This window comes from Dreissena polymorpha, chromosome 2, assembly GCF_020536995.1.
Source record: "Dreissena polymorpha isolate Duluth1 chromosome 2, UMN_Dpol_1.0, whole genome shotgun sequence".
Classification (NCBI taxonomy): Eukaryota; Metazoa; Mollusca; class Bivalvia; order Myida; family Dreissenidae; genus Dreissena; species Dreissena polymorpha.
This window is the reverse complement of record NC_068356.1, coordinates 617,585-645,111: the sequence shown is the minus strand read 5'-3', so window position 1 is coordinate 645,111 and position 27,527 is coordinate 617,585. Positions and strand designations below refer to the sequence as shown.

Here is a 27,527-nt window from a genome sequence, read left to right as displayed (position 1 = left end):
CATTTTCGTTGAAGTTATGTTTTTTACCATGCTCTGAAATGTCCGTTATTTTCATCTTGTAACGATTTAGTCATCTGAAAATTATACAGCATTACAATTGTTTAATTTTGGAAAAGTCTTTTGTAATTGTTATATTTTGTTACATTACGAAGATTGCGTATATTATGAATAAAATATTTATATTCGTCTGTGAGCAAGGATGGTCGACTGATTTGAGCGCTACACGTTTACTCCATGGGTCAGTGGTTCGATTCCAGGTGTATTGTTTTTTTTTCTTTATTTATTATTTAGTTGCTGTTTGTTTACTTCAACGCTTTAGTTCAGATGTTTGGATTTATCAATGTAAACTCGTGATGCAAGAGATTAACCGGTTGATCTACTAAAATACGGTTATGCGGTTACATTTTCTGGAAATGGTTATCCAGAAAAAATGATGACATACATCCAACTTGCGCTGGCGACTAGTTAGAACAACATGCCGCACCATCGACGATTATGAATTACGTGCCAACAAACAAAGTAATAAAGCAATAAACCATTACATTTGTGGTTACAAACATGGGATACATTTTGATAGTTGGCACTATTGTTTCGTTTAAATCGCGAAACTTAAACAAGCGAACTGCGTGAGTGGGGGCTATAGGCGAAGACATAAGACAACTTTATCGAACTCGCAATAAAAGTCAGTTGAGATATTGGGCGTCTTATTTTGATATTTTGTTAACCAATATCGAACACTACTTGCTCGCGAAAATAATGTGTATACGTAACAATTTATCAAGACTTGTATTCGTAGTTAAACTCTTGTCGAGTTAAATTTGTATTTGTTTTATCAGAAATTACCTTCTGATGCAAGTTTATTATTAAGCTTATTTAAAGCTTATTTAATTAATGAACACGGGTATTGCAACCGACTATAAACCAGGTTTTTGGCCAGTGATTATTGTCCAGCGAGGCGATCAACCAGCCCTTATATACCTCCAGGCATACTTGCCCATGAAGATTTTTTTCCTGCACCTGAATCAACTTGCGAGGCGCCGTCTCGATTGACAAACAGTACGATAGCGCAAAGAAGTCTCAGCAGTCCAGTATTCAGGTATGCACGTCAGTCCACGACCATACCAGGAACATGGACTTGACCGGCAGTCTGTGTCCGCACTGGCAGGACCGCCCGTGTTTCGCGCACAACCTTTATACATATTTGATGTATAATGAACAGGAAACGATCACAATTAGGCTACAGACGCTATAATGCATACAACAATACGTAATTATCGAACAAGAAGCTCTGCGGATTTGTTGAAAACACATGACCCTCTTTATATTAGTGTATATACTTTAATTTGAGTTAAAAAAACAACATTCAAACATAATGAACAAACAAGCACGCAATTTTTGTGAGCGATACGACGAGAACGTAATATAATCAGCCCAACCAAAAGTAAACTAATGACACTTAAAAATGAACATTGTGTAGTTCTTATAACGTTTTACCCGTTTGCTTTTACGCAGGAAAAATAAATACAAAATATGGCATGCATTTACAAAATTATCAAAATTTATGTTATAGTTTTTTAATAAGCAACTGACATGTTATGAGCGCAATTACTTTCTTTTTTTTTTTTGAGAGTACATGTTCAAGGTATGACGCTTCAGTGTATAGTTAAACATTTGTACTACTTAAGGTGTTTCGCTGTTTTAAGGATTTCATTACATACTTTAAAAAAAACACCGTCTGTGAAAAAGGTCCTTTAAAGGTGCGTGGTGCGAGGTGTTCGGCGTCACACAATTAGAAGGACTGCACTGGATAGATTTGAATTATTTTGCATTCGATTTATTCGAATCTATGTTCATGTGTCAAAATAAACATACTTTGTTTCTATTTATTTTGCAAGTCATTCACACTGATTATATCTCATCTTCAGACTAAAATTAATGAAATAATACCCCAAGGGTTATACACATAGTTGTTATACTTCAGCATTTCTCGGATATAGCTGACACGAGGAATGCACACCAAACACTTCGGCAGTTTCGTTATTATGACACAATATTCTGACTTATGTGATGTTTATTGTGTCATATAGTGTTGTTATATGCTTGAATTAAAACAAAATCACAATAAGAGTACATGAAAACATCCACTCACCAAGATTTTGAAGTCTCAATGAATAAAACGACCAATATTAAAACTAGCATAGTATTATGATCGCATTTTCATAAGTTTTAATTTATTTCATTTGTTTGACATGTTTTCTGGATTTGCACTAATGTCTGTACATATATTGATCCCCTTTACATTCAATATAAGACCTCGTGATGTTTTAAAGGTAACATATAGTATCACTTTGATAAAGGTAACATATAGTATCACTTTGATAAAGGTAACATATAGTATCAATTTGATAAAGGTAACATATAGTATCACTTTGATAAAGGAAACATATAGTATCACTTTGATAAAGGTAACATATAGTATCACTTTGAAGCCAATTTATGACCATCAGCAACAAGAGACACCAAGATAATGGTATGATCGTATTATGGCTTTTAACCCTTTGCATGCTGGGAAATTTGTCGTCTGCTAAAATGTCGTCTGCAGAATTTCTAAAATGAGCATTTTCTTCTATTTTTTTCAAAGAATACTATCAGAATAGCAAACAGTTTGGATCCTGATGAGACGCCACGTTCTGTGGCGTCTCATCTGGATCCAAACTGTTTGCAAAGGCCTTTAAAATTCGGTTCCCGCACTGAAATTGTTAATGACTTGTGAAAAATAGGATCTCGTTAAGATCTTTCACTTACTAGTAACTAAGAATGTTATTAACCTTACTAGGTGAGATACCATTTTGAAGCACTCTGACGTCAGCCTCCTTGTTTGGAATGCATGTACACTTTACATATACCTGCTTATTGTAAAACAATACGTACATGTAATTTAATACAATCGTGTTAGAAAGTTATATCTTAAAGCGAGATTATACGATTTTTTATATGTGTTAAATTGTTATATTTTGATAAAATATGTTACAATAACACAAAATAGGCGAGAAAAATTATACATTGAAGACGAATTTCATAAAATGCAGCATATTCAAATTAGTGAGCCGTTTGTGACGAAGATATTTCGTACATATTTTCCGACACTAACCGAAGCATTCGTCTTTTTAGTTAGTGTTCGTGTGTCGTATGAATAGATATCGTTGCAGGAATTTAAAATGAACCGTTAAACTAAATTTAGATTCACATCGTACATGCATTATTTACATGCTGGCGAATTCGAATGTACATACATTTTCGATTTCAGAATTAAATACCTCGCTTATTTCGCATTTTTTGACACATGTTCTTCTTAACTTTTAATTTATATTGAAATATATGTTTAATAAGTGTTTACACATTTTATATAAATAAATATATGACAAAATCGTATAATCTCGCATTAATATCAACATCCTTGTTGTGACTGTCTGACCTTGTCTAATTCCATATAAACACGCACTTAGGTACTATCCGTCTGCACTTAGTTTGACAAACGATACGTCAACAGAATAATGTTGCTTCTGAAGAGATTTAAAACGCCGCACCAAATTTGTTGACATGTAACCGTCAACAAAAGTGTCTCCGTCGTGTAAGGGTTCAGATGAAAGAGCTGCACAATAAATTACAACCATGTTTGACGTGAAAAGGATGCACAATGTTATCACAATACTATAGACACAAATACACATGCATAATATTTGTGTATAAGGGACAAATATTGTTATAATACAATTGGCAATATGTTTTTATAAAAAAATGCACAATACAAGTTCCATCGTCACTCAACATCCATTAGTATTAAGAGGTTGTATGTATTGCCGGGTGCTTTTCACTTGCAATAGGATCACGTCGTCTCGTATATTTTTTCAGGAAAAATAAAATAAAATTCCAAAGATCAGCGCTCTTCAAAAATGAAAGACTATCACAAAAGCAATGCACAGGAGCCATAAAAGAAAAACGGCTAATGTTTTAGTAACGTGTTGGATCCAAAAATACCAATAACTACTTCTTATAAAAATGGAAAAAAAAACATTCAGGTAAGATATATTACGTATAAGTATCAATCAAGAAACATATAGGTCTAATTATTGATCCCATTCATGACATTTAAGTCTAAAGGTTAAAATGGACTTCTCAAATTTTGACATATGCAATTTGGCGCTATCGCAATTTTATGTTCTACTAAGTTTTTATTCAAGGGTTTATATTTCCTTGAATAGTTTTTGATTGACAACTAATTAAATCGATATAAAATAAGTCCAAGACCTGTTAAATACATATAAAACGAGACGACATTAAAGCATACATTGTATTAATGAAACATTTATTAACCTCCATGTCACAATAACTATATAGCCCTAAAAATATTGCTTAGAACAGTCTATTATACCATGAAGAATCTATACGAGAAAGAGATAAAGCAATGGCACTATACAGGTTAAACGTTTACGTAAAAAATAACGCGAAGAGTTACATGTGTGCAAAACTAGACACTAGATAACCGTGTCTTTATTTGGTACTATTTTAAAGTATCTTTTTTTAACATCTTCGCAATCCATACTAGAAAGAGATAAAGCAATAGCACTATACAGGTTAAAAGTTTAGATAAAAAATAATGCGAATTACGAATTACATTTGTGCAAAACTATTGAATAACATTAAAGCAGGACAGGAACATTATTATTAGTTTAATTGTTTTTCCCAACATAAAACAAAAAACGTGTATGTCTTTAAACATATTGGAAACGGACTGTGTAAGCAAACTATCATCTATTCTTAAAGCGATGTTTCTTATGGCATACTCCCTTCATGCTCCTTATCAATTTAGCAAGCCTACTAATGGGACATTTCCTTTTCCGTTAAAAAAAGTACCGCTTTTGCGTTTGTGACGTAACGGTGTCGTCGCCGTCTGTCAGTGTATGCGGCAAATAGGACGTTAACGTCTCGCGCTCTCCGTCTCCGTCTTTGACGTTGATATATATAGACAACAGTTCAAGCGTGTTTAGTGTTACAGCCAGTGAACGGGTCGACAGCAAGTGCCGAGGTCTACAGCGTCGGTGAAAAACCTAAACATAATTCTTGAACCATTGTAAATTAATTCTTGCGAATTGCAAACAGTTAAAAGATTTGAGAGAAAACAAGTTTATTATCACTTATTAAACACAATTTTATATATTTAACAAGATCATACATTATAACGAAGAGATGGTTTAGTACCGACAAACTTATTGGAATTTTAAAGTGACTACATTATTTGGAAGATTACTGCAGTACCACGGACACCATAATGTTACTGGACAGAGTGCTGATTTTGGCGCTGGCATTCGGTAAGTGGTAGCAATTGCTTGATCGCTATATTAATTAACCGATATGTTCGTTGACTAAAAAATGCATCAAATTAATTTAACATGCAAGCTTATATCGGTATAATACATTTGTGTAAATTGATTTAATCGGATCTTACAGTTATGTATAAAAAATAACAAAGCATCTGTACAAAGTGTATATAAATAGTTCATTGTTTGCTTAGACACTGCGAGAACTGTAAACTAGTCAGACAAATTATACATAATATTAAAATATCATACAAAACATTTATAACGTGACAAAACGCAAATTACTTTTGACATTTTGTTATAATAAATCACGGATATATACCAGCTATCTTGGTTGTATTTAGCATGTTACACAAAATTACAGCACATTCATCCTATAAGTAAGATTGTTCGACCATTTTGTTTTGTTTCAATTGAATTATTGTCTAGTTAAAGCACATAGCTTCGTAATGGTAAATAATATTTTTCGCATATTTTATTTGTATTAAAAATAACAAAGCATAAAACGGTTGACAATAAAGCATTTGCCACCAAGATATCGTGATAAAACAATGTTATATTATGAACCATCTTAGATCCGGTTTTGAAACAATAAAAATGAATTACAGTGTGAAACTCATACAGGACACAGATTTCATTATGTAAATAGTTTTGATTACACACTTGTCTCACTGAAGATGCCGCCCTTAGTAAGTAGCAAGGCAACTTGGTCCTAAGAAACGAGACCGCTTAATCCATACACTCGTTGTTACCATCCCTCAGTCAAAACTCGCTCGTAAGCATGTAAGATATTGAGTAGTTGTAGCATTAGATTGTATTCGGATCGCAACTTTTTAATTGGTGCAAAAAAAAACACAATCATATGGTTGTGTTAAAAATGTTGCTGTAATAATAAAAAAAGGTAAGTCCTAGATGTAATCCAACATTTAGCCATTAAAAAGGAAGTGCATGTATAAGTTCGTAAGAGTTTTTAACAGAAATATATATATGTCACGTTATAATATCAAGTCATTTATTATAAGTCGCCACGAAGATGACGTACTTTTTTGTTTCGTTTTTTATCATATTTAACTGAACGGGTTGTTTTGCATTTTGTAATGTTCTAATGTCTTTTTGTATATTATTTTATATTTTAGCTTCAAAAATCTCAAAAAGGGAAATTACTTTTGCAAGCAATCTTAAATAAAACATAAGATATAAACAAAACATAAACAATTACAAAAACAACAACAACAACACTAGCAGTGTATGAAATCAAAGTTCTGTAATCTCGTTTTTGTTATTTTACTTGTATTTTATTTTCATTTTTTTATTGTTTACGGTCTTGAGTGCGAATGCGATTACATTTGTATGCTCGCTATATAAAAAGAAAAGTAGGGGGCATTGGTGAACACCAATTTTGTTAATATTTTAATCGGTTGTCTCTTATTTTCTTCCATCATTATTATTAAAGAGACATTGAGGCGTTTTACTAAATTTGTTTTGACAAGAATGTGTGGCGTGAAAGTCATTTGACAGCATGTTTGAATCAATCAAACCGTCGTTTTTCACATTGTCCGTTTACATGAATACCACATTCACAATTGACACTTCCTTTCAAATTTGAAATAAGCCATTCACATTTGATTCAATTGTAATAAATGTCTTTCTTTTCACAATGTTTTTATTGTCTATCACATTAAATATTATCTTCATATAGTATTCATGGAGGTTAATTACAATTAGCAACGTCCTAATCAAGACAATGTGTCTGCGTCAGATAGTCAAGAATGAGTCCTTGTGTACAAATAAAAAACAATCGCTTCCGCTTTTGCCTCAGCCTTGACCAGATTATTTCATCGCCTTAACAATCAAAGCGCTGAAGACACTGTAGGTGTTCGCTGTTGTAAAATGTCGTCCTTGATTAGCTTGTGCGCATTGCACAGGCTAATCAGTATGCACATGCTAATCTTATTTGACATGCATTAAGCCCCGTTTTCCCTGAAAGCAGCCAATATGTACAGATTTCAATGATAAACACTAGACTGGCCAATCTCTTCTTACAAGCTTTTTAACACTATTAGTCATATAAACCCTCTGCAGTGTACCAGTGGTGAACTATAAACAGGCAAATGTGGTGGTTATCTTTCCATTTGTCGTCTGCTACAACAGGCAGCGGTTGTCGCTCCATACCGAACCTTAGGCTTCTAAGCATATAACTGAATTGCAAAATATGGTCTGTAACATTAGTGTGAGCTAACGCTCACACTAAAAGCAAGACAACATTCAGTGTGAAATCCTCAATACGTACGTAAAACATGACAAGCATTTCCATTTTGAAACATAATCGTCAAACGCAATTCCATAGTTTTTTGTCATTTCAAAGGTTTATGACTCTATACTTAGTAGCTTTATAGACTGCACTTCTTCTTTTTCACTCATCTAAATATATTACATTCGGTGTGATATTTCGTAAAACTACATATCATACCACAACGATGGGCATACGAATATGCAGAATTTTTTGAAAGTAAGACAATTAAGCCAATTCTTAATTTCGGATCTTATGTGTATCGATTTACAAAACAGTTTAACACAAAATGTATATCTTGTCATTATAAATTAAGCGTTGTTACCATGGGAGTTTTTGATGAGGATATTAGACCTTTACTACTAAAATAAGTAAATATTGCGTAAAAAAAGACGAAATTTGAAAAGTTCCGATGTTTTGTTTTACTATATCTTATCTGTCATACGAAATCAGACAATTGTAATCGACATTACCTTCGTTTGACTATATATTATGTTGTGCTATTGTGTTTTCATATTACCAAGTACATTTCACCAATAATGCAATGCCGCATCATGTTGAAAATTAGAAAGCTAAACAATAATTTTCATTGCAAAAAAAAGAACAACACAACAAAAAATCAATCATGACTCTGGTAAGATTTCGTCTGTACCGGAAGTGGTTACCTTAACAAATTAGTTCGCTCCGGATATGCGTTGGCGTTTACACAAATATTGACGAATTGGATTTTAATGATTCCATTCTTGCTGCGATTGATTATAATTAATAATTTCAAAATAAAACTTGAATGAAGCAAATGTTGAAAACTGCGGTCTCATTGATATGGATGCATGGGAAGAGCTCATTAATCAAATTTGCCGAGCAAATTCATGGAATTATGATACTCAAGCTGTCTATGCATAAGCGCTCAATAGTTCAAATCGGACAGATCATGCATTGTCGTCTGTAATTAGCAACGTGCATTGTCGTCTGTAATTAGCAACGTGCATTGTCGTCTGTAATTAGCAACGTGCATTGTCGTCTGTAATTAGCAACATTGTCGTCTGTAATTAGCAACATTGTCGTCTGTAATTAGCAACGCGCATGCGATGCATACTGTTAAATTCGCGTTTTATTTCCATAAACTTTACTTCCGGTACAGATTTCTGAGTTACTGTGCATGATGCTCGAAACACTTTTCAAAGCATCCGATTAGTCTTAATATAAGTTTTAAAGGATGATATTCGTCAAAATAATCTAAGGACTTGAATTAAATGAATACATTTGAGAATGACCTGTTTGTACATGTAAAACTATACATATAAGCATGTTAAATTCAACTGGATTGACCAATAAATAAGACATAAGTAATATTTTGCTTTAACAATATACGTTTTCTAAAATCTAGAAAGCAATACTTATTGATTGTCATAACGTTTAACATAGTTTCTTTGCATTTTTGCAAACCGTAGTTTATTTAAATGTTTTCTTTAAAAATTTAAAATACCTGCTTCGAAATATAATATTAGCTAAATAAAAACTCATGGAGTTGAAATATAAGCAAATGAAAAAAACTCGTGCAGACCAAGAATAGAAAATATACTATATGAATTCCGCATCTCTGTATAACTAATGGAGATATTAATAATTATGACTGTATAAAAATCGACGGTAATGCGGAAACTCAAAAATACATTATTAAAGGGCAGTTTAGTTCAATTGAAAATGTCTCGTTAAAAAGCAATTAATTAAGCATATGATACCAACTTTACCGATTAGCGGTCATTATTTTGACATAAACACGGATAATTAATAGGTAAGGAGTGTCAAAATTGGACCTCACACTTAAAATAGACCGCTTTATGTGGTGAACATTACAACGCACGCTAGGTGGCTTTAAATTGGCACAGCTCTTCAAAGGTGTTACATCTCTCATTTGAAATATCAACATCATACACTATTCAAAAGGCAAACTATATTATATTCAATTGAATGCTTACTATTGTAACCTATGACCCATTTAGCACCAATTATATGCATGTATGAACAAATCAAAAAGTGTATAAAAACTACCCAATTTAGCTCAAATGCATTCCACAAATCAGCGAAATGTCACAAACATTTATTCCATTTAGTTTTTTATCCATTTTGGCCTCTCGATTTACGATATGCTTTGAGAGAATACAAATACCTGACAAGCAGATGTGCTGTCTCAATTCACCACGAACGGCTTAATACGATAAACACAACTCATTGGGGCTAGTAACTCAATCAAACCATTTTTAACGTTATGTGTGCTGTTTATGTGTACCGGTAAGTTAAGAAGAACATGTGTCGAAAAAATGCGAAATAAGCCAGATATTTGATTCTGAAATCGATAATGTCTGTACAGTCGAATTCGCCAGCATGTATATCATGCATGTACGATGTAAATCTAAATTAAGTTTAACGGTTAATTTTGAATTCCTGCAACGATAGCTAATCATACGACACACGAACACCAACTCCGATCCTAATAAAAAGACGAATGCTTCGGTTATTGTAGGAAAATATGTACGAGATATCTTCGTCACAATCGGCTCGGGCGCTTATTTGTCTTTGCTGCATTTTATGAAATTCGTCTTCAATGTATAATTTTTCTTGCCTATTTTGTGTTATTGCAACATATTTTTATCGATATATTTCAATTTAATACATACAAAAATCGTACAGTCTCGCTTTAGATTTGACTTGAATCGTGAATTAACAAACGTCGGCTAGATCTGTTGGTAGAGCGCTATACTTCAAATCCAAAGATCGCGGGTTTGAACCCTGTTCCAGTTACATAGCTTATGCCGGTATAGTTCATGAACCCTTTATACGACAAGGCAGCTCCTACTTCCATCAGGGCAGTTGTTAGTTAATGGCATAATTATCTGATCTCTGTACTTGTAAACATGGGAAAAGTCTAAGTAGGTTAACCGCTTATCAACCGCCATGAAATTATTGAAATACTGATGAAAACGGTAAAAATTTCAACTAAAACTAAATGTTTGAGTCAAAACTCAAACTTGGAAAGTATGCTCAACAATAAAAAGTATGAATAAACTCAGCTTACAATAATGTTATCTGGGCAGGTATTGTAGAAAAACGGTTTTTATGTATTTGTTTCAAACTAAAAATGAGTCAGGCATTTTTTTCCCAAGATCTTAATATTTGTTAGGTGAATATCAGTATAATTGATCGTCATTCCGCACGAGGGCGTTATGTTGACACACTAGCAATTTGTAATGTGGACCAATTAGCGGGTGAGACAGGTTGGTGAAAACCATACGATGAATGGGGCTCTTTAAGAATACCCATTTGTTGTTGTTTTTGTTCCTTTTTCGTAAGTAGTGACTAAACGTGTATTCCAGTGCGAATTGAGCGCAAATTGCTCTGTAAAAAAGTCATTATCTCGTCAGCTATGACATGTAATATTCGAAGCAAGTGCACACTTTAATTGGACTGGGATTGTATATCGACTCATTTTGAATATATTGTAGTTTAAGATACTGAAGTCGCAAATCGACGCAGAAGTTACTAATGCATTTTTATTTGATATTGTAGTTTGATATCTGAACACTCGGAAAGGAAAACTAGTTTATTTTAAATATTACATATTAAAGGGATCTTTTCACGCTTTGGTAAATTGACAAAATTGAAAAAAGTTGTTTCAGATTCGCAAATTTTCGTTTTAGTTATGATATTTGTGAGAAAACAGTAATACTGAACATTTACCATGGTCTAATATAGCCATTATATGCATCTTTTGACGATTTTAAAACCTAAAAATTATAAAGCGTTGCAACGCGAAACGATTGAATAATTTGGAGAGTTCTGTTTTTGTCGTTAAATTTTGTGAAACTACGAAGATTGCTTATATAAGGTATAAAATACGTACAGTATGTGTACACGGCGGAATAGCTCAGTAGGATAAAGCGTTTTTACTTCAGGACTCTGGCAGGACTCCAGGGGTCACTGGTTCGAAACCTGGTCCGGGCAATGTTCTTTTCCTTTTTTTAATTTTATTCTTGATTTTTTACTGGAGCTTTTACGATCCAATGTTTACATTAATCGATATAAAGCATTTAATGAATAAATTAAAAAATGCCAAAATCTGTGAAAAGGCCCCTTTAAGATATTTAAGTCTTTAAGAGTATTCGAAGTATAAATAGTTATTTTTTAAATTACTTTCCATGATATTTGTAAAAAAAAAATACGAATATGTCCCATGTACTTTTAAGTTTAACGGGTTAAACAAGTTATTGATGTTACATAGATTGACCGTGAAAGCTTTCCCTTTTGTAGTAATCGCTTCTAACGCAATGCGGGAATCATGTCCCATTCACCACCGTAAAATATTATCTTTATAAATAAATCATTAAAACCACTTAATAAAATAAGATCCTGTATATTTTCAGCGTTGGTAAGCTGCCAAACTACCCCCAGCACAACCGGCCCACAACCGACAGAAAGTTCGAATGCGTCGTCGTCTTCCGCCGTCGGCGCCCGCATGTCGGATTCGCCACAGCCAACACAGGTTGTTATAACGTCATCAACATCACAAAAGGTATATAAAATAATTATCCTCTAAGACACAAATATAGATTTTGTATTTTCGTATTTCTGGACACGACGTTAAGGGACGAAACAAGTATTGGTAAACCTCGTGTTTATACATATAATTCAGTTTCTACTAAAAATCTTATAGTGATTGGGTAATTTCATTTTATTTGTTCATGGCGGTTTATATAAAACTTGTTTATATTACGGAAAAGATTAAAAGATTCTCTATCTTTATAAGATAACTTTCATTTATAAGTTTTTACATTCGTATGTTCAATAGTATATGGACATATAAAAAGTTGAATACAATCGTTTTGAAAACCGGTTTGTTTGTGAAAACGATTATAAGAGAATCGTTTAAAAATAAGAATTTTGGGTGAAAAATATCAATGTCGATTTAGTGCTTTTGTATTTAGGCATTTATAGAATTTATAAACGTACCCCAGTTATATGCGTAAAATGTATGTCTTAGTAGGAACAATGCCACAATATTATGGACATTTGCATATTATTTATTTCAATAGGAGCAAAACATTGATCTCTGACACATACTTTACATAAACGAATGGGATCAACACAATGGACTCTGACACGTACCTCGCACGAATGGCAGCACCATGAACTTTGACACATTATTTACACGACTGGGATAAATGACGTGCACTTTGACACATGCTTAACACGATAAATATAAATTCTATAAATTTCGACTCATAATGCACCCGAATGGGATCAATAATATGAAATTTCAACTATCGTATTGGCCGCAATACCGTGAACTGTGACACATTATGTACAATAACATTAGCAAACACATTAATTTTGACGCATAATTTTTTGAAAGTATACAACTTCATCATGACATGTGTCAACATGTACTGAACAACTTCCTGACAGATTGTATTACTTATACTATGTGAGGTGTTCTTTATTCCAAAAATAAATATAGTCCAGGACTTGACATAGAATGTGATTTTTGATCGATACCAATTTCAAATATTTTGTTGATATTGTTTCTGTGTTTTTTAGGGGGAGGGGGTATTTTCCATTTTCATTTGTCAAGGTTAACTGCATTAAAGAAAATATATTGCAAAGTCGTCTGGTTAGTTATGTATAATTTTCTCTATACGTGTCTTGTTCTGAGAAAATTGGGCTAAATGAATGTGCGTAAAGTGTCGTCCCAGATTAGCCTGTGCAGTCCGCACAAGCTAATCTGGGACGACACTTTCCGCCTTAACTGGATTTTCTTGTACAAGAGACGTCCTTTAAACGAAAAATACCATAAAGGCGGAAAGTGTTGTCCCTGATTAGCCTGTGCGGACTGCACATGCTAATCTGGGACGACACTTTACGCACATGTATTTATCCCAGTTTTCTCAGAACACGACTCATATACATCTTACAGTACCGCAACATTTGCATAACCGCACGTAGGTGGTACGCATATCAGTCAATGTATAAAATAAATGTGTGTAACATCATCATACATTGCGAAAGCTCACCTAAGAGATTTAAGTATTTATAATGTTTTTATCGCTTCGCTAAGAAGACTATGGAGTTTGTCCTGCCTGTCATACGCGGGAAATGTCCTCGTAACAGATAGTTATTATTCTCCCGTGATGACATCTCGGCTTTGCCCATGCCTACTAGTGTCAGCTGCATGCACTTATTCCATAACTCACTTTGTCATTCTCACAAGACACACCGCCGGACGCGGGTCAAGAGGTGAACGTATGATAGTCACCGATTGCACATTATTTATTTCAATAGGAGCAAAACATTGATCTCTGACACATACTTTACATAAACGAATGGGATCAACACCATGGACTTTGACACATACCTCGCACGAATGGCAGCACCATGAACTTTGACACATTATTTACACGACTGGGATAAATGACGTGCACTTTGACACATGCTTAACACGATAAATTAAATTCTATCAATTTCGACTCATAATGCACCCGAATGGGATCAATAATATGAAATTTCAACAATCGTATTGTCCGCAATACCGTGAACTGTGACACATTATGTACAATAACATTAGCAAACACATTAATTTTGACGCATACTTTTTTGAAAGTATACAACTTCATCATGACATGTGTCAACATGTACTGAACAACTTCCTGACAGATTGTATTACTTATACTATGTGAGGTGATATTTATTCCAAAAATAAATATAGTCCAGGACTTGACATAGAATGTGATTTTTGATCGATACCAATTTCAAATATTTTGTTGATATTGTTTCTGTGTTTTTTAGGGGGAGGGGGTATTTTCCATTTTCATTTGTCAAGGTTAACTGCATTAAAGAAAATATATTGCAAAGTCGTCTGGTTAGTTATGTATAATTTTCTCTATACGTGTCTTGTTCTGAGAAAATTGGGCTAAATGAATGTGCGTAAAGTGTCGTCCCAGATTAGCCTGTGCAGTCCGCACAAGCTAATCTGGAACGACACTTTCCGCCTTAACTGGATTTTCGTGTACAAGAGACTTTCTTTAAACGAAAAATACCATAAAGGCGGAAAGTGTTGTCCCTGATTAGCCTGTGCGGACTGCACATGCTAATCTGGGACGACACTTTACGCACATGTATTTAGCCCAGTTTTCTCAGAACACGACTCATATACATCCTACAGTACCGCAACATTTGCATAACCGCACGTAGGTGGTACGCAGATCAGTCAATGTATACAATAAATGTGTGTAACATCATCATACATTGCGAAAGCTCACCTAAGAGATTTAAGTATTTATAATGTTTTTATCGCTTCGCTAAGAAGACTATGGAGTTTGTCCTGCCTGTCATACGCGGGCAATGTCCTCGTAACAGAAAGTAATTATTCTCCCGTGATGACATCTCGGCTTTGCCCATGCCTACTAGTGTCAGCTGCATGCACTTATTCCATAACTCACCGTGTCATTCTCACAAGACACAACGCCGGACGCGGGTCAAGAGGTGTAAGTATGATAGTCACCGATTGCTCCGTACAAACTAGCTACAATATGTGATCGGTCAATTGGTCAAACATGTTCCATAAAGGTCCAGTTAATGCTAACATAAAATGCACCACCTGGTACTTGTCAAGATCGATCACTCGATTATACTTCAGTTGTAAATCAGATGACACGGCTGTTTAGTGCAAACAGTTAATTGAAATTATCTGACGAACGACCTGTGAATTATTGGTATACTAAGGGGAAGCAATATAACTACGGTATAGCGTAAAAACGATCATGAGCTGCATATATTACATTATAATGTATAGCTATATTAATATGCCTGTTTAATATCGACTTTGATTTTTACTCAATTTTCAATTGTATTTAAGCACATGTAGTTTTACAAATATTCGATTGTATTTTAGATTATTTTTTTTACTCAGATAAGGTTCATTTTATCTATGGCAAAAATATATATCATTTTGAAGCAGGCCACTTGATGATTCATTTGGATTACATATACGTCGAGGGGCTCTGAAAACATATTCTTTCCCCGAAATTTGGCTTCATCACTGTAAGGTGGTTATCTTTCACTATATGATTTAATACTATGAAACGAGAGCATATCACATGTTGTTACATTATTGTAGTTCTTTTTGTCGTAGTGCCATTGTAACGTTACGGGCCATACACGACATTTCTCAGTGACCTACTTGTAATGGCGGTCCCTTATGACACGTTTGTCAAAAGTTCGAGACTAAAGGGTTCGTTCTGTTGCTGACCAAGAAGCTATCTAAATCGAAGTACATCATAACAACCGTCCGACAATAAGGGAATGAATCCGGAATACAGTTGTTCATGACTAAATGTGTCTCGTAAGAAAAAGCTGGATGGTACTTTATCGCGATGAAAGGCACTGTCATGTACCAACATTTTACTTATATACGTTTGTTCATGCGAACATACCTGAAAAGATTCATCTTTAATACAAAACTAAATGCAAGCAAATCAACATTACCTTGAATGACTAAATAGAATATAATTAAAAGTTATAATTTTGACAAATGTAACTACATTTCCTTTAAGTGAGGCCGTTACTGACAAGAAAGTCGCAGTAAAATGACCAGGTGTATGCGCGGAATGATTTTGACAATATACATATGGTCCGCTGATCAAAAACATGTTTTAAATTCTAGCGGCGATGTCGTCTACAGTAATCTTTTTAATGAATTTAATAGGCGCTTAAAATTCGCGGTCCAAATATAAGGAAAACACTTCTTATTGCTGAAAGTATTCGGTAAAGTATATCGTAACAATAATTATAACGTATAAAAGAATTGATGCGTAGCGTATGGCGGGAGTTAAGTACAGAGTTGCGCACATGTAAACTGTGGTTTATCGTAGTAGTTAAGTGAAGCGTATCGTAGGACTAAAGTGTTGCGTATCGTAGGGCCGAATGTACGAGTATAATGTAGTGTATCGTAGGAAAATATTTCTAATACAAGTGCCGACGTTTTCAGAGCCCCGTTGCGGACCCCAGTGCGGTCCCTAGTGCGGTTTCTATTGCGGACCCCAGTGCGAATCCTAGTGCTGTACCAGCCTTGGCAGTAGAATCCCCGAGCCAATCAACAGACACATGTGAGTATATGACATCGTATTAACTTACCGCTACAGAGCTTTGACTAACGCTTACGTCAGCAGGGTCGGGCGTGTAATATATGATTTTGTGAAAAATTGTCTCCTTGAAAGTCACACGGTGCCATCAGGCGTATATTATATCTACAGATTGAGGAAACACACATTTGTTTGTTTCTGAGCTTTAAACTTGTGGTTGATCATATATGTGGTCATATAGATTTTTATTTGACGTTTGATTTTAATAATCAAAGCTTCATACTCATATGACAAAACTATTGCTACTGTTAATACTAAAGTATGATTTATATTGTATATTGTATATACAATATGTTATTAAAAATGGCACAAATTGGCTGAATGTGTTAATAGATAGACTTGCCAGTATCAATAGCGAGTATGTCTTAATAATTTTACTTACCAATACTGAATAATTCAAGTTTATAACGGATTACCACTTAAAGCGTGTTTCGTATGACCCAAAACTTGACTTTATCCTCGCGTTTACAGCCGGCTACACTGTCCCCCAGGACATCGTACCCCCAACCCCTCAGGCATCCGCCCCTCCGACCCCGACGGCATCTACCGCGCAAAAAACAATCATCGACCCTGCAATGCTTGCCAAGTTAAGAGGTGAGTACATTCAATGGTTAAGGTTTCTGAACACTATTTTTTGTATTTTTAGCCCCTAAATAAAGAACGCATTTTTATTTCCTCGGTCACCAACTTGTTGTGATAAAAAAATCCGACGCATACTGATAAAGTATATGTTAGTGCACACCAATATGACTAGGGTGTTTTAAGATCATCGGATAATTCATTTGTACACTAGTTTGGTGGAAAATAGCCGGTAAAAAGTTTTTAAAGAAAGATAATTATGAGAATCCTTACTTGCAAAGGTGTCCGATTTAAATTTAAATTCACGAATATTAAAATAAGTATATAATAACTCTATAAATTGGTTGTGCGTTTGTTGTCGTTGGTGATAATAGTGTTTAATGCGCATTACGAAGCTGTGTATGCCTTTTGTGTAATCGTTTCTAATAGGTTTTTTTTTGGCTTTTCAAAACCACGTTTAACCTTACTTAAGAGATAAACTGTTAGTTATTCATAAATACCCACAAGGAGTCAGTCTATTATCTGTTTTCCTTTAAAAAAATTGTAAAGCATATTTTCATGATTGCATTATTTAATATGAAGTCATGAGAATGCGTACTTTCAAGTTTGATTTTAACTTGCCAGTCTTCTGATTCGAATGAACACAGCTATTAAAGGGATCTTTTCACGCTTTGGTAAATTGACAAAATTGAAAAAAGTTGTTTCAGATTCGTAAGTTTTCGTTTTAGTTATGATATTTGTGAGGAAACAGTAATACTGAACATTAACCATGCTCTAATATAGCCATTATATGCATCTTTTGACGATTTTAAAACCTAAAAATTATAAAGCGTTGCAACGCGAAACGATTGAATAATTTGGAGAGTTCTGTTTTTGTCGTTAAATTTTGTGAAACTACGAAGATTGCCTATATATGGTATAAAATACGTCCAGAATGTGTACTCGGCGGAATAGCTCAGTAGGCTAAAGCGTTTTTACTTCAGGACTCTGGCAGGACTCCAGGGGTCACTGGTTCGAAACCTGCTCCGGGCAATGTTCTTTTCCTTTTTTTAATTTTTTTCTTGATTTTTTACTGGAGCTTTTATGATCCAGTGTTTACATTTATCAATATAAAGCATTTAATGAATAAGTTTAAAAAATGCCAAAATATGTGAAAAGGCCCCTTTAAACACTTTTCTGTATGTATTTCATAATGAATAAATTTCGTTTGTAAATCGTCACCATTACGTGACTCAGCGAGCGGAAAAAAAGTTTACACGGAATATGTATGGGTAGTTTGAGTTAGAATGTGGATTTAATAATATATATGTGGGCCTGATGTTTCGTTCGTTGCCAGTACTGATAACACGAATGGTCATCTCTATTGTAAAGTCGGAGCACAGTTTTTAGTCTATTGATTTTATTTATGTTTCTTTGAATGATATTTCAAATGGTTGTCGGGTCTTAATGTTTTACTGGCATGTTTACTATGCGCATTTTGTGAGCTATCTTTTTATCAAAGTAGCAAAAGTTTGACGTGTATTTTGAAGCACTGTTGCCCTGGATGCATGTTCACCCACTGTGTATTGTCAGGTCTGTTGACCACGCCCGACCCCATGGGGTCCATGTTTGAACCCACCACCCCTGTCCCGGACCCCTTCTTCGGAGGTTTCGGAGGTTATCCTTCTATAGATAGTACTAACCCCCTACTGGTGCATCAAGGGCGATTTTTGTTGGCCTATAATAATTGTATTCAATGCTTTTTGAATTAGTGTTCGAAATGTTTTTTTTCTACTAGCATGAACCATATGTTGTTACAATTTTTATGAAAACGCTATTTTAATAGGTCCACAACTATCACCATATTACCTTGAGTATGCGGCATACTAGTAATATGCTCTTTAAATACGTGTTTAATGCGAATGCATTCACTAACATGTGACGCTCTAACTTGAATGGCGGATATTTACTACCAGTATCATGTTAATTAAAGTGAACACATCGTTAATTGTGTAGCTTACATTTACTTAAGTTAGATTGTCATTTTACTTCAGGAACATAATTACGTACAAGAAAAAATATGCATGAAAATGGCTAACCAATTATAAAACATGTAAATAGATGAAACCCGAATGAAAAACTAACTATACTAATTAATTAATGAAACATAAATTTGCATGGAATGTAATCATTCGTAAGAGAGTTCAGTTTCGCTCTTTGTGATACAAAGCTACCCTTTAAAAACACACGAACTTATATGTATTAAGTTAGTATTGTTTAACACCGTATGTTTGTTTGTACTAGTATATTGAATTATTATACAGTGGTTATACAGTGACCATAAAATCAACTAGTTTTTAAAATGAAATGACAATTTTCCAGACGCGGTTTATAATTACAGGTCATGCGTAAAAGCCGGTAATGACTTTCCTATTTTTCTTAAAGCGTAAACCCCCTTTGATTTGTCAAAAATGCCATTTTAAAACTTATATTACAATAACACAATACAAAATATCAATTATTGTTATTATCTGATCCACATATGTCATATATTTTAAAAGTTGTATAACAATAACTTAATACAAAATATCATTTATTGTTATTATCTGATGCACATATGTCATATATGTAAGTTGTCATTACAACATAAGTAATGCACGTCTTTATTGGAAAATAGTCCGACTAAGATAATCGTATTATAACTGACTTAGGAAGCGTCGAAAACAGTGATAATGTCTACAAGGGGTGATACATACACGTCGGACTTGCAGGCTAAACTGCAAATCAATGTCGTAGGGTGGACATATTTAAAATATGGCACTGTAAAAATAATTATCTTTTATCGTCGCATAATATGTTACACGGCGTTTAGCGAAAGCCTTTGTGACATAGCACGTGGAAGGAAAACCCGACATCAATTATCCGACAGCTAGCCGCCGGCATACACAATCCCGCCATTTCAAAAAGAGTTCGACATTTTATTTTATTTTCAACAAGGTATTCAAAAACTGACCGGCAATGGAAGTCGGTAAGTACGTCTTTGTTGTGAATACTGTCCAATTTTGAAAATCGTCCTCATGTAAACAGCATAGTGTGTTGCGTTTAAATGAATTTTAAGTGCGTGTGTTGGTAAATTATTTTGGTACAAGCCAACGAACAATATAGTTTTTTGTTGTATGTATCAGAAAAGAGCGTGTCACATATGACGTCTTGAAATAACTTAATATCCAGAAACCAGATCTTACCAGTTTGTTTCATGTAAATATGTTCATTCTTTTAACGAATTACTTTTGTTAGTTATATATAACGTGAATTTATCTGCAGTTGTTGATGCATCACTAGCACGGAAAAATAACTACACACGACTTAGGCTTGGCATAATCTACATTTACATTAAAGGGCTACATCTGCCTTATGAGTAGTATAGGCGTCTGATATGAACCGTACTGTGTGAAAAGGGGTTTAATGCATGTGCGTAAAATGTCATCCCAGATTAGCCTGTGCAGTCCGCACAGGCTAATCATGGACGACACTGTCCGCCTTAACCAGATTTTTGCAAAGAAAATACTTTCTTTACACGAAAAAAGCACACAAGTTGAACATGTCATCACTTATTAGCCTATTAGCGGACTGCACAAGCTAATCTGGGACGACTCATTACGCACATACAGTAAACCCCCTTTTCACAGAGCGAGGCTCATACACATTTTTCTATGTTTACTCTGTACGTATGACGATCCACATAACATCGATAAAAAGTTGTACTTGATAATATAAATTTATGTATTAGGACCACTGTTACACTACAAAAGGACCTGCTAAAACTGTTAACGAAATGAAACATTTGATAAAGTATTAGTGCTTGATAATTTTTATGTTTTTAAGATAAACAAGATTGAACTGTCCCGTTATAAAAGTAGCAATGGAGGAGCAAATATAGACGTTCGTGAAGCTATCAGCATGAGATTATGCTTTCATTACCTTAATTTAAGGCAAGTGGCAAATCGCCATACAAAAGCAAATGATTAAAGTGATCTAATGTGCATTTTTTTCACTGTTGAATTGAGCTGAAAAGAATAACAGTTCAAAAGATTTAGTTAAAATTTGGTTACTGACCAATTATCTGCAACTGATCTTGCTACCAGTTGTTTATAAAAATAAATTTTATATTCGATATTTTACGTGACTGGTGAGTCATGTAAGCCGAAATGATCCGTAAAACAAAATTGTGTCTTTGTATCGTATGAACGAATCTGGACTAAAACTAAATTTAATATCACATCGTACATGCATGATCAGTTGCCAAACGAAAGTACGGTTGATATTCAAATGCATTATTTTTCTCTTTCCGGGATATTATTTTAGTATGTTGATGCTGAATTAACAAATATAAGTGTATATGAAGTGAAAACACCAAAAATAAACAACGGTTGCGATAGACACCTATAAACTGTAAGATGCTCATAATATCACTTTAAAACTAGGATCACTAAGGAAAACGAAAAACAACTGGAAATATATATATATCGTTGATGATACAGGTAATATGTTTGATGAATTTAATATTTAACACAATCAAATGCAGAGCAAACGTGTATTTGAACCCAAAGTTATAAATACATTTCTAGTTATTTGTTCTGGCAAGCAGTGGATCTTTAACTATGTTTGCTTGCACGTCAATCCGTGCTGACATACTCAGCAGCCCATGTATGACAGCTTTACTTTCACCTGTCAAGAACATGCTGAATTTAATAACCATTTGTTAAAAATAAATGCGTATTTACTATTCGGTGTAACCAAGGCGAAGCTGAAATCCTTGTGTAGTATTCACTTAAATTTCTGCCGGATTTCTTTTCATTAAAATGGATGCGTACAATCCGTACAGTAAGTGTCTCAATGCTTACCGTGTCTTTTTGTTAAGTCAATCAAATACAATGTCTTTAAACAGGATGCAGAATCAACGGGGTTTTCAGGGGGTTACACACGGGCTGGACAGATTGTACTTTATTTTTGCAAATATCTCAAGTTATTGAAATACATTTGCATACACATTTCGTGCATTTTTCTTGCAGTTTGCCGATATCTTATTTAAGGTATAAGAAAAAATCATTGACTACGTCTAGAATCGGTGACAAAGTTTCACGTTGCGTGTCGAATAGTCGTGCAGTATACACAGAATTTTTGCACAAGAACACAAGCGTATTAAGTAAAATAATTCTGATGTATTTCACATTGCCATATGCATCATAAAAACTTTCGTTTATGAACTAGTTGAAATTCTAAAGAAAACATGTTTTAAATACATGTAGTTATTTTGGAAAAAAGCAGTACTTACCTGTGTGTTACATCCATTAACGTTTAATTGGGAAACCCCAACACAGTCACGTGATTCTGCACCCTGTAAATGGTTTGTAAAATGACGAAATCATCATCAAAAACGTTCGTTTTGGATCAACACTTAGTTTCTTAAAGTCCCTAATATGCATCCATAACGACAAATGTGTGTCGTGTTTGAAGGATCTAGTAAAAGCGTGTCTTTCTTATTTGTGTAAACATTTTGTATTGCTATAAATATAAACGGGTGACATGTTATAACATTTTATGATACTAGTACTTCCAAATAATTTTAAATTAAATAGAAACAATATTAACGTTCTTATAAAACGAATTTTTGCCATTCAAAATTAAGGATGTACACATGTAATACTTCTATATAACTGCTGTTACGTGCATCAATAGTGCCAAAGCGACTTGCGATAGTGTGTGGAACAAATTGACAGAATCCGATAATATAAACCACAAGGCCCTGACACACGGTGCCTATACCACATGATTTTTTCGGATCTGTGTTGGGAGAATAAAGCGCGACCCAGTTAACATTTTTAAGGATCTCCTTTTAAATATTTCACCATTTATACCACCAGGTATCATGATCTTTTTAAACAAATCAGTATTTTTTCAGTAAAGTGCAACCGCGCGTTTGAACGGCTTAAAACATGTCGGATCAGTGTGGGGGTTTCATATTACAAACGTGCGGTTGCACTTTACTGAAAAAAACACTGATTTGTTTAAAAAGATCATGATACCTATACAAAACTCTCGCGGGTGAGCGGGCTCTCCACTTTATAAAAAAAAATAGTGAAATATTTAACAAGACATCTGTTTCACATCATAAACAATCTTACCTAGGTCGAACTTTATTCTCCCAACATAGATCTTAAAAAGTCACGTGGTATAGGCAACGTGTGACATATCATCTGAATAAAATGTTCAGCGGACTTTTTCTCATGTTTCTATTTCATATATTTCTTTTTCTTTTTCTTAAAATTCAAGAAGTTTCTTAAGAAGTTGCTGTATTGAAATGAACATTTTTTAAATTACGTAAGTTTCACGTGCTTTCTGCATGTAACAGGTCGATCATGAATCATTGACTTAACTAACCCATAAATAACCAATAATATATTACCATGATTAATCGCACGAACACGCATGACATAAAAATTGCATGAAATATATTTATGGATATCTAAATAAAGACATTGAACTTTTCTTTTGAAACCGAATGTCAAATGGTGCAATGTTTTTTAACCACTAATTATATCTCAACTTTAATTGTACAACTGTTTAGTTATTGATATAGTTATAAAAGCGTCAGGTTACTTGTATAAAATGTTAATTGGTTTTCAAGGCATGTTCTTAGACGATTGATTTAAATTACATATTAATGACAATTTACGTGCTTGGAAAACAAACCAAACATTCAAGTGGAATTGTATTGAGTAGTTATTCAAATCAACAACAATGATAGATGTTGAGTGGAACAGTGTTTCACTCTCATTAGTGCTAATAATACATCAAACGATTGTTATCTCTATTTTGGTTGTGGTTATTTTAATAAAAAGTGTCCTACGGTTGTTTGTAGATTTCCTCACGCCTACAACAAGTGCTGCCGGGCTCGGTGGCAACAGCTTTATGCAGATGATGACGATGATGCAGCTTCTTGGTGGCGCCGCCGCCGATGGCCCGGATGCTCCAAACTTCCCTCTCCCCAACACAAGAACGGCACGTGGACCCTTGGGACGCGGTCACATGATGCCGCAACCGGAAGGAGCCACGGAAGCCATGGCGCTCGATAACCTTCTTGCCGGACAAGAAATGCAGCTTATAGGAGGCGGCCGCCCTAATAATCAAGGTGGTAGAAGAGGCGGACAAGGCTCTCAGGGTGGGTTTGGCAGTAGCGACCCCTGGCTAAGTGGTCAGGGTGATCCACGTCAACAACCGCGAGCTGTGAATGGTCGGTCCGGTATTCCTATGCCTCCTCCCACGGCTCCTCAGAGACCGGCACAATTAAATCAGAGGATTCAACATCCGGAAATAATGGATCGAAGGAACACACCGTCTACTTCAGCGCCATCAAACCAAGGGCAGGCCGCGGAACCAGTGGAACGCGAGGCCGGTGCTGCCGGAAGTCAGTGGACAGGTCAGGCGAAACCTGAACCTGCACCTCAACGTAATCAGCGCACCTGGCAACCGCCCCAGCAACAACTACGCCCAACTACAACCCAGGGATGGGGAAATCAGCAGTTATTTGACCAATATCCGCAGACGACCCCGTCTTTCTACCCTACCGACCAACCACCGTTCATGCCCCAGAGCCGACAACAAATGATGCAACGCCATCTGATGGAACGCCGGATGAGGGTGATGAACTCCGCCCCGGTTGGCAACACGGCGGACGCCCGTTCTGACCACGCAGATATGCTTGCGGACAGAGCGGACAACTTGGCGAGTCTAAGCCCACTTGAGAGGATGTTAGGGGGCGCCATGGGAGGAATGAGCGGAATGGGCGCTGGAGGCGGATTGGGAGGAGGCGGAGGCATGGGATCTATGATGCAGATGGCGATGCTATCGCAACTATTCGGGGGCGGCGCTTCCAGAGGCGCAGGGGGTGGGGGCGGGGCCAACCCGCTTCTGGCAATGGCGCTGCTAGGAGGCGGAGGTTTCGGGATGAAGTAGACATTAATGAAAGTGTCATATGACGCTGTCATAATTTCATTATATCAGATGTTTGTATCATTCATTTCGTAGACGCATGGACTCAATGTTTATTGACTTACAGCGTTTTTCTTCATTGGTCCTTACATATACATACTATGTGTATACTTGCACATACTTTGCATACCACAATAAGGGACGGATTACATGTTTTGGACGTTCTGTTCAGACTTCTATTTGGTTAATTGTTTTTGGAAGAAATTTAGTTTTGTTTCGTTTAATCAATGTTTGATTCGGTTTTTAAATGGAGCTTTACGAGTCTATATAAATGTATTTAGTAAACCACAGAACAATATATACTTACAGTGTATGAGTAGTCCTCATGGTATGTTTAAATGTATGTTCATTCAGACGAATAATCGCACGTGTAATATTGTATCTAATTGTTCAATTCAGATTATTTGTGTATAATGCTTGTGAAAAACTTATTAGAGTTAAAAGCATATGTGTTAAGTTCGTTTATGGTTTCTGTAATATTATTTTATAACAAAATTTACGTTAATGTTAAAGTGTTCATACTATCAAACATCAACGATTCTTTTAAGAAAAGTCTTTTATACACGATATTTCAAAAGTAAAATTAAAACAAAACAACATATGTGTCTTCGTTTAAAACCCCGCAATTTATCGAGACTTATAAATTGTTAATTTTTACCAGTATGAAACCATGCAAAGCGCAAGTCCCGCACTATGCACAAAAAGCAAATTCAGAAATATGCTTTTGTAGAAATCGTTCGAAAAAGGGCGTCTTTCCGTAAAAAGTGAATAAAATATTTCAATATGAAAAATATCAATCAGTTGTTATTTGTTGAATATTTGATTGTATACATGACAAAGCTGTTCAAACTTTAGTTAACGTGGTCTTATTTATATATTCCCGTCTCATCTAATGCTTTCAAAAGTTTACGCCATTTAAAGCGTTTCTTTCCAACGAAAGAACGAACCGTGACCATAGGCATGGACCAAGAACTGAAACATGTTTCTGTACCGACCGTTTTTTATTAACCAATTCATTTATATAGCACATATATGTTTTAAGTGCCTTACATCGGTTGCTGATTAATTGTTTAGTCATATACGGTTTAGTTAAATGAATAAAACATGCCTTACACACATTGGTAAATGTCATAATCGAGATTCAAAGACCATTTCGTTTTCGAATAACGGCACGCTAACCAGTAAAATTAAATAAAGTCATGAAGGGCGTTTTTTTCTCATATTCGATTCAACGTTTGTGTACGTATAATTTTTATCAATTTCTTTCAAAGAATAACTAAAATTTGGAGAGTCAGACACATTCTGGCACCGGGGGTTCAGGTTTCCTTCATAAACAAGCCCATCTTTCCGTGTCTGAAAATTTAGATACGAAAAATAAGTTTTTAAAAGATACAGAATTTAGAAACAACGAATAAGAATCCGAATATCACGTTTTGGAGCGTTTAGTATATTCCATAGTTATATTTCTGATGTGATATCATTGTTTATTACCGGTATACGTTGTCATTTACACAATAACGCAAATGTGATGGTCCATTGCCCTCAGGCATTTATCGACCAGGTTTTATGGCCTTAATCCGATTATAAAAACGCATGACTGAAGTGACACCAAAGCGAAAATAGGACAGAAATCAGGTAAAATAGTGCTGGATAATATATACGTGGACATTTAGTAGTTCAGTTTTACGAAGTCTATGCAAATATAATTCGCAAAAAGTTAAGTACGTTTACTTTTTGTTAATTGACGAAGAATGGAAATTATCAGCGGAAATTAAAGCGGGTCAGCACAATTTTTATATGTGTTAAATTGTAATATATTGATAAAAATATGTTACAATAAAACAAAAGGGCAAAAACAATAAAACATTGAAGACGAATTTCATAAAATGCAGCAAAGACAAATGAGCGCCCCGAGCCGACTGCGAACACTAACGAGAAACGGGCCTAAAACGCCTTTAAAATTAATAATATTAACATAATACTCAAAATAATCACATTTAACAGACACTGTGTTTGTGAATAAATATCCTTTATGTATATCCATAAATGTATTCC

The 27,527-nt window shown here is 34.8% G+C and overlaps 1 protein-coding gene across 1 annotated transcript; it reads left to right on the top strand.

Annotated features, from left to right (window-relative positions):
* Positions 1–5,329: 5,329 nt before the first annotated feature.
* Positions 5,330–26,269, top strand: LOC127865505 (uncharacterized). Its single transcript, XM_052405354.1, has 6 exons — positions 5,330–5,369; positions 12,090–12,238; positions 16,709–16,826; positions 17,334–17,456; positions 19,014–19,097; positions 24,343–26,269. Exons 1-6 carry the CDS (start codon positions 5,330–5,332, stop codon positions 25,434–25,436), a joined length of 1,608 nt encoding a protein of 535 aa, XP_052261314.1. The 3' UTR covers positions 25,437–26,269.
* The last annotated feature ends 1,258 nt before the right edge of the window (positions 26,270–27,527 follow it).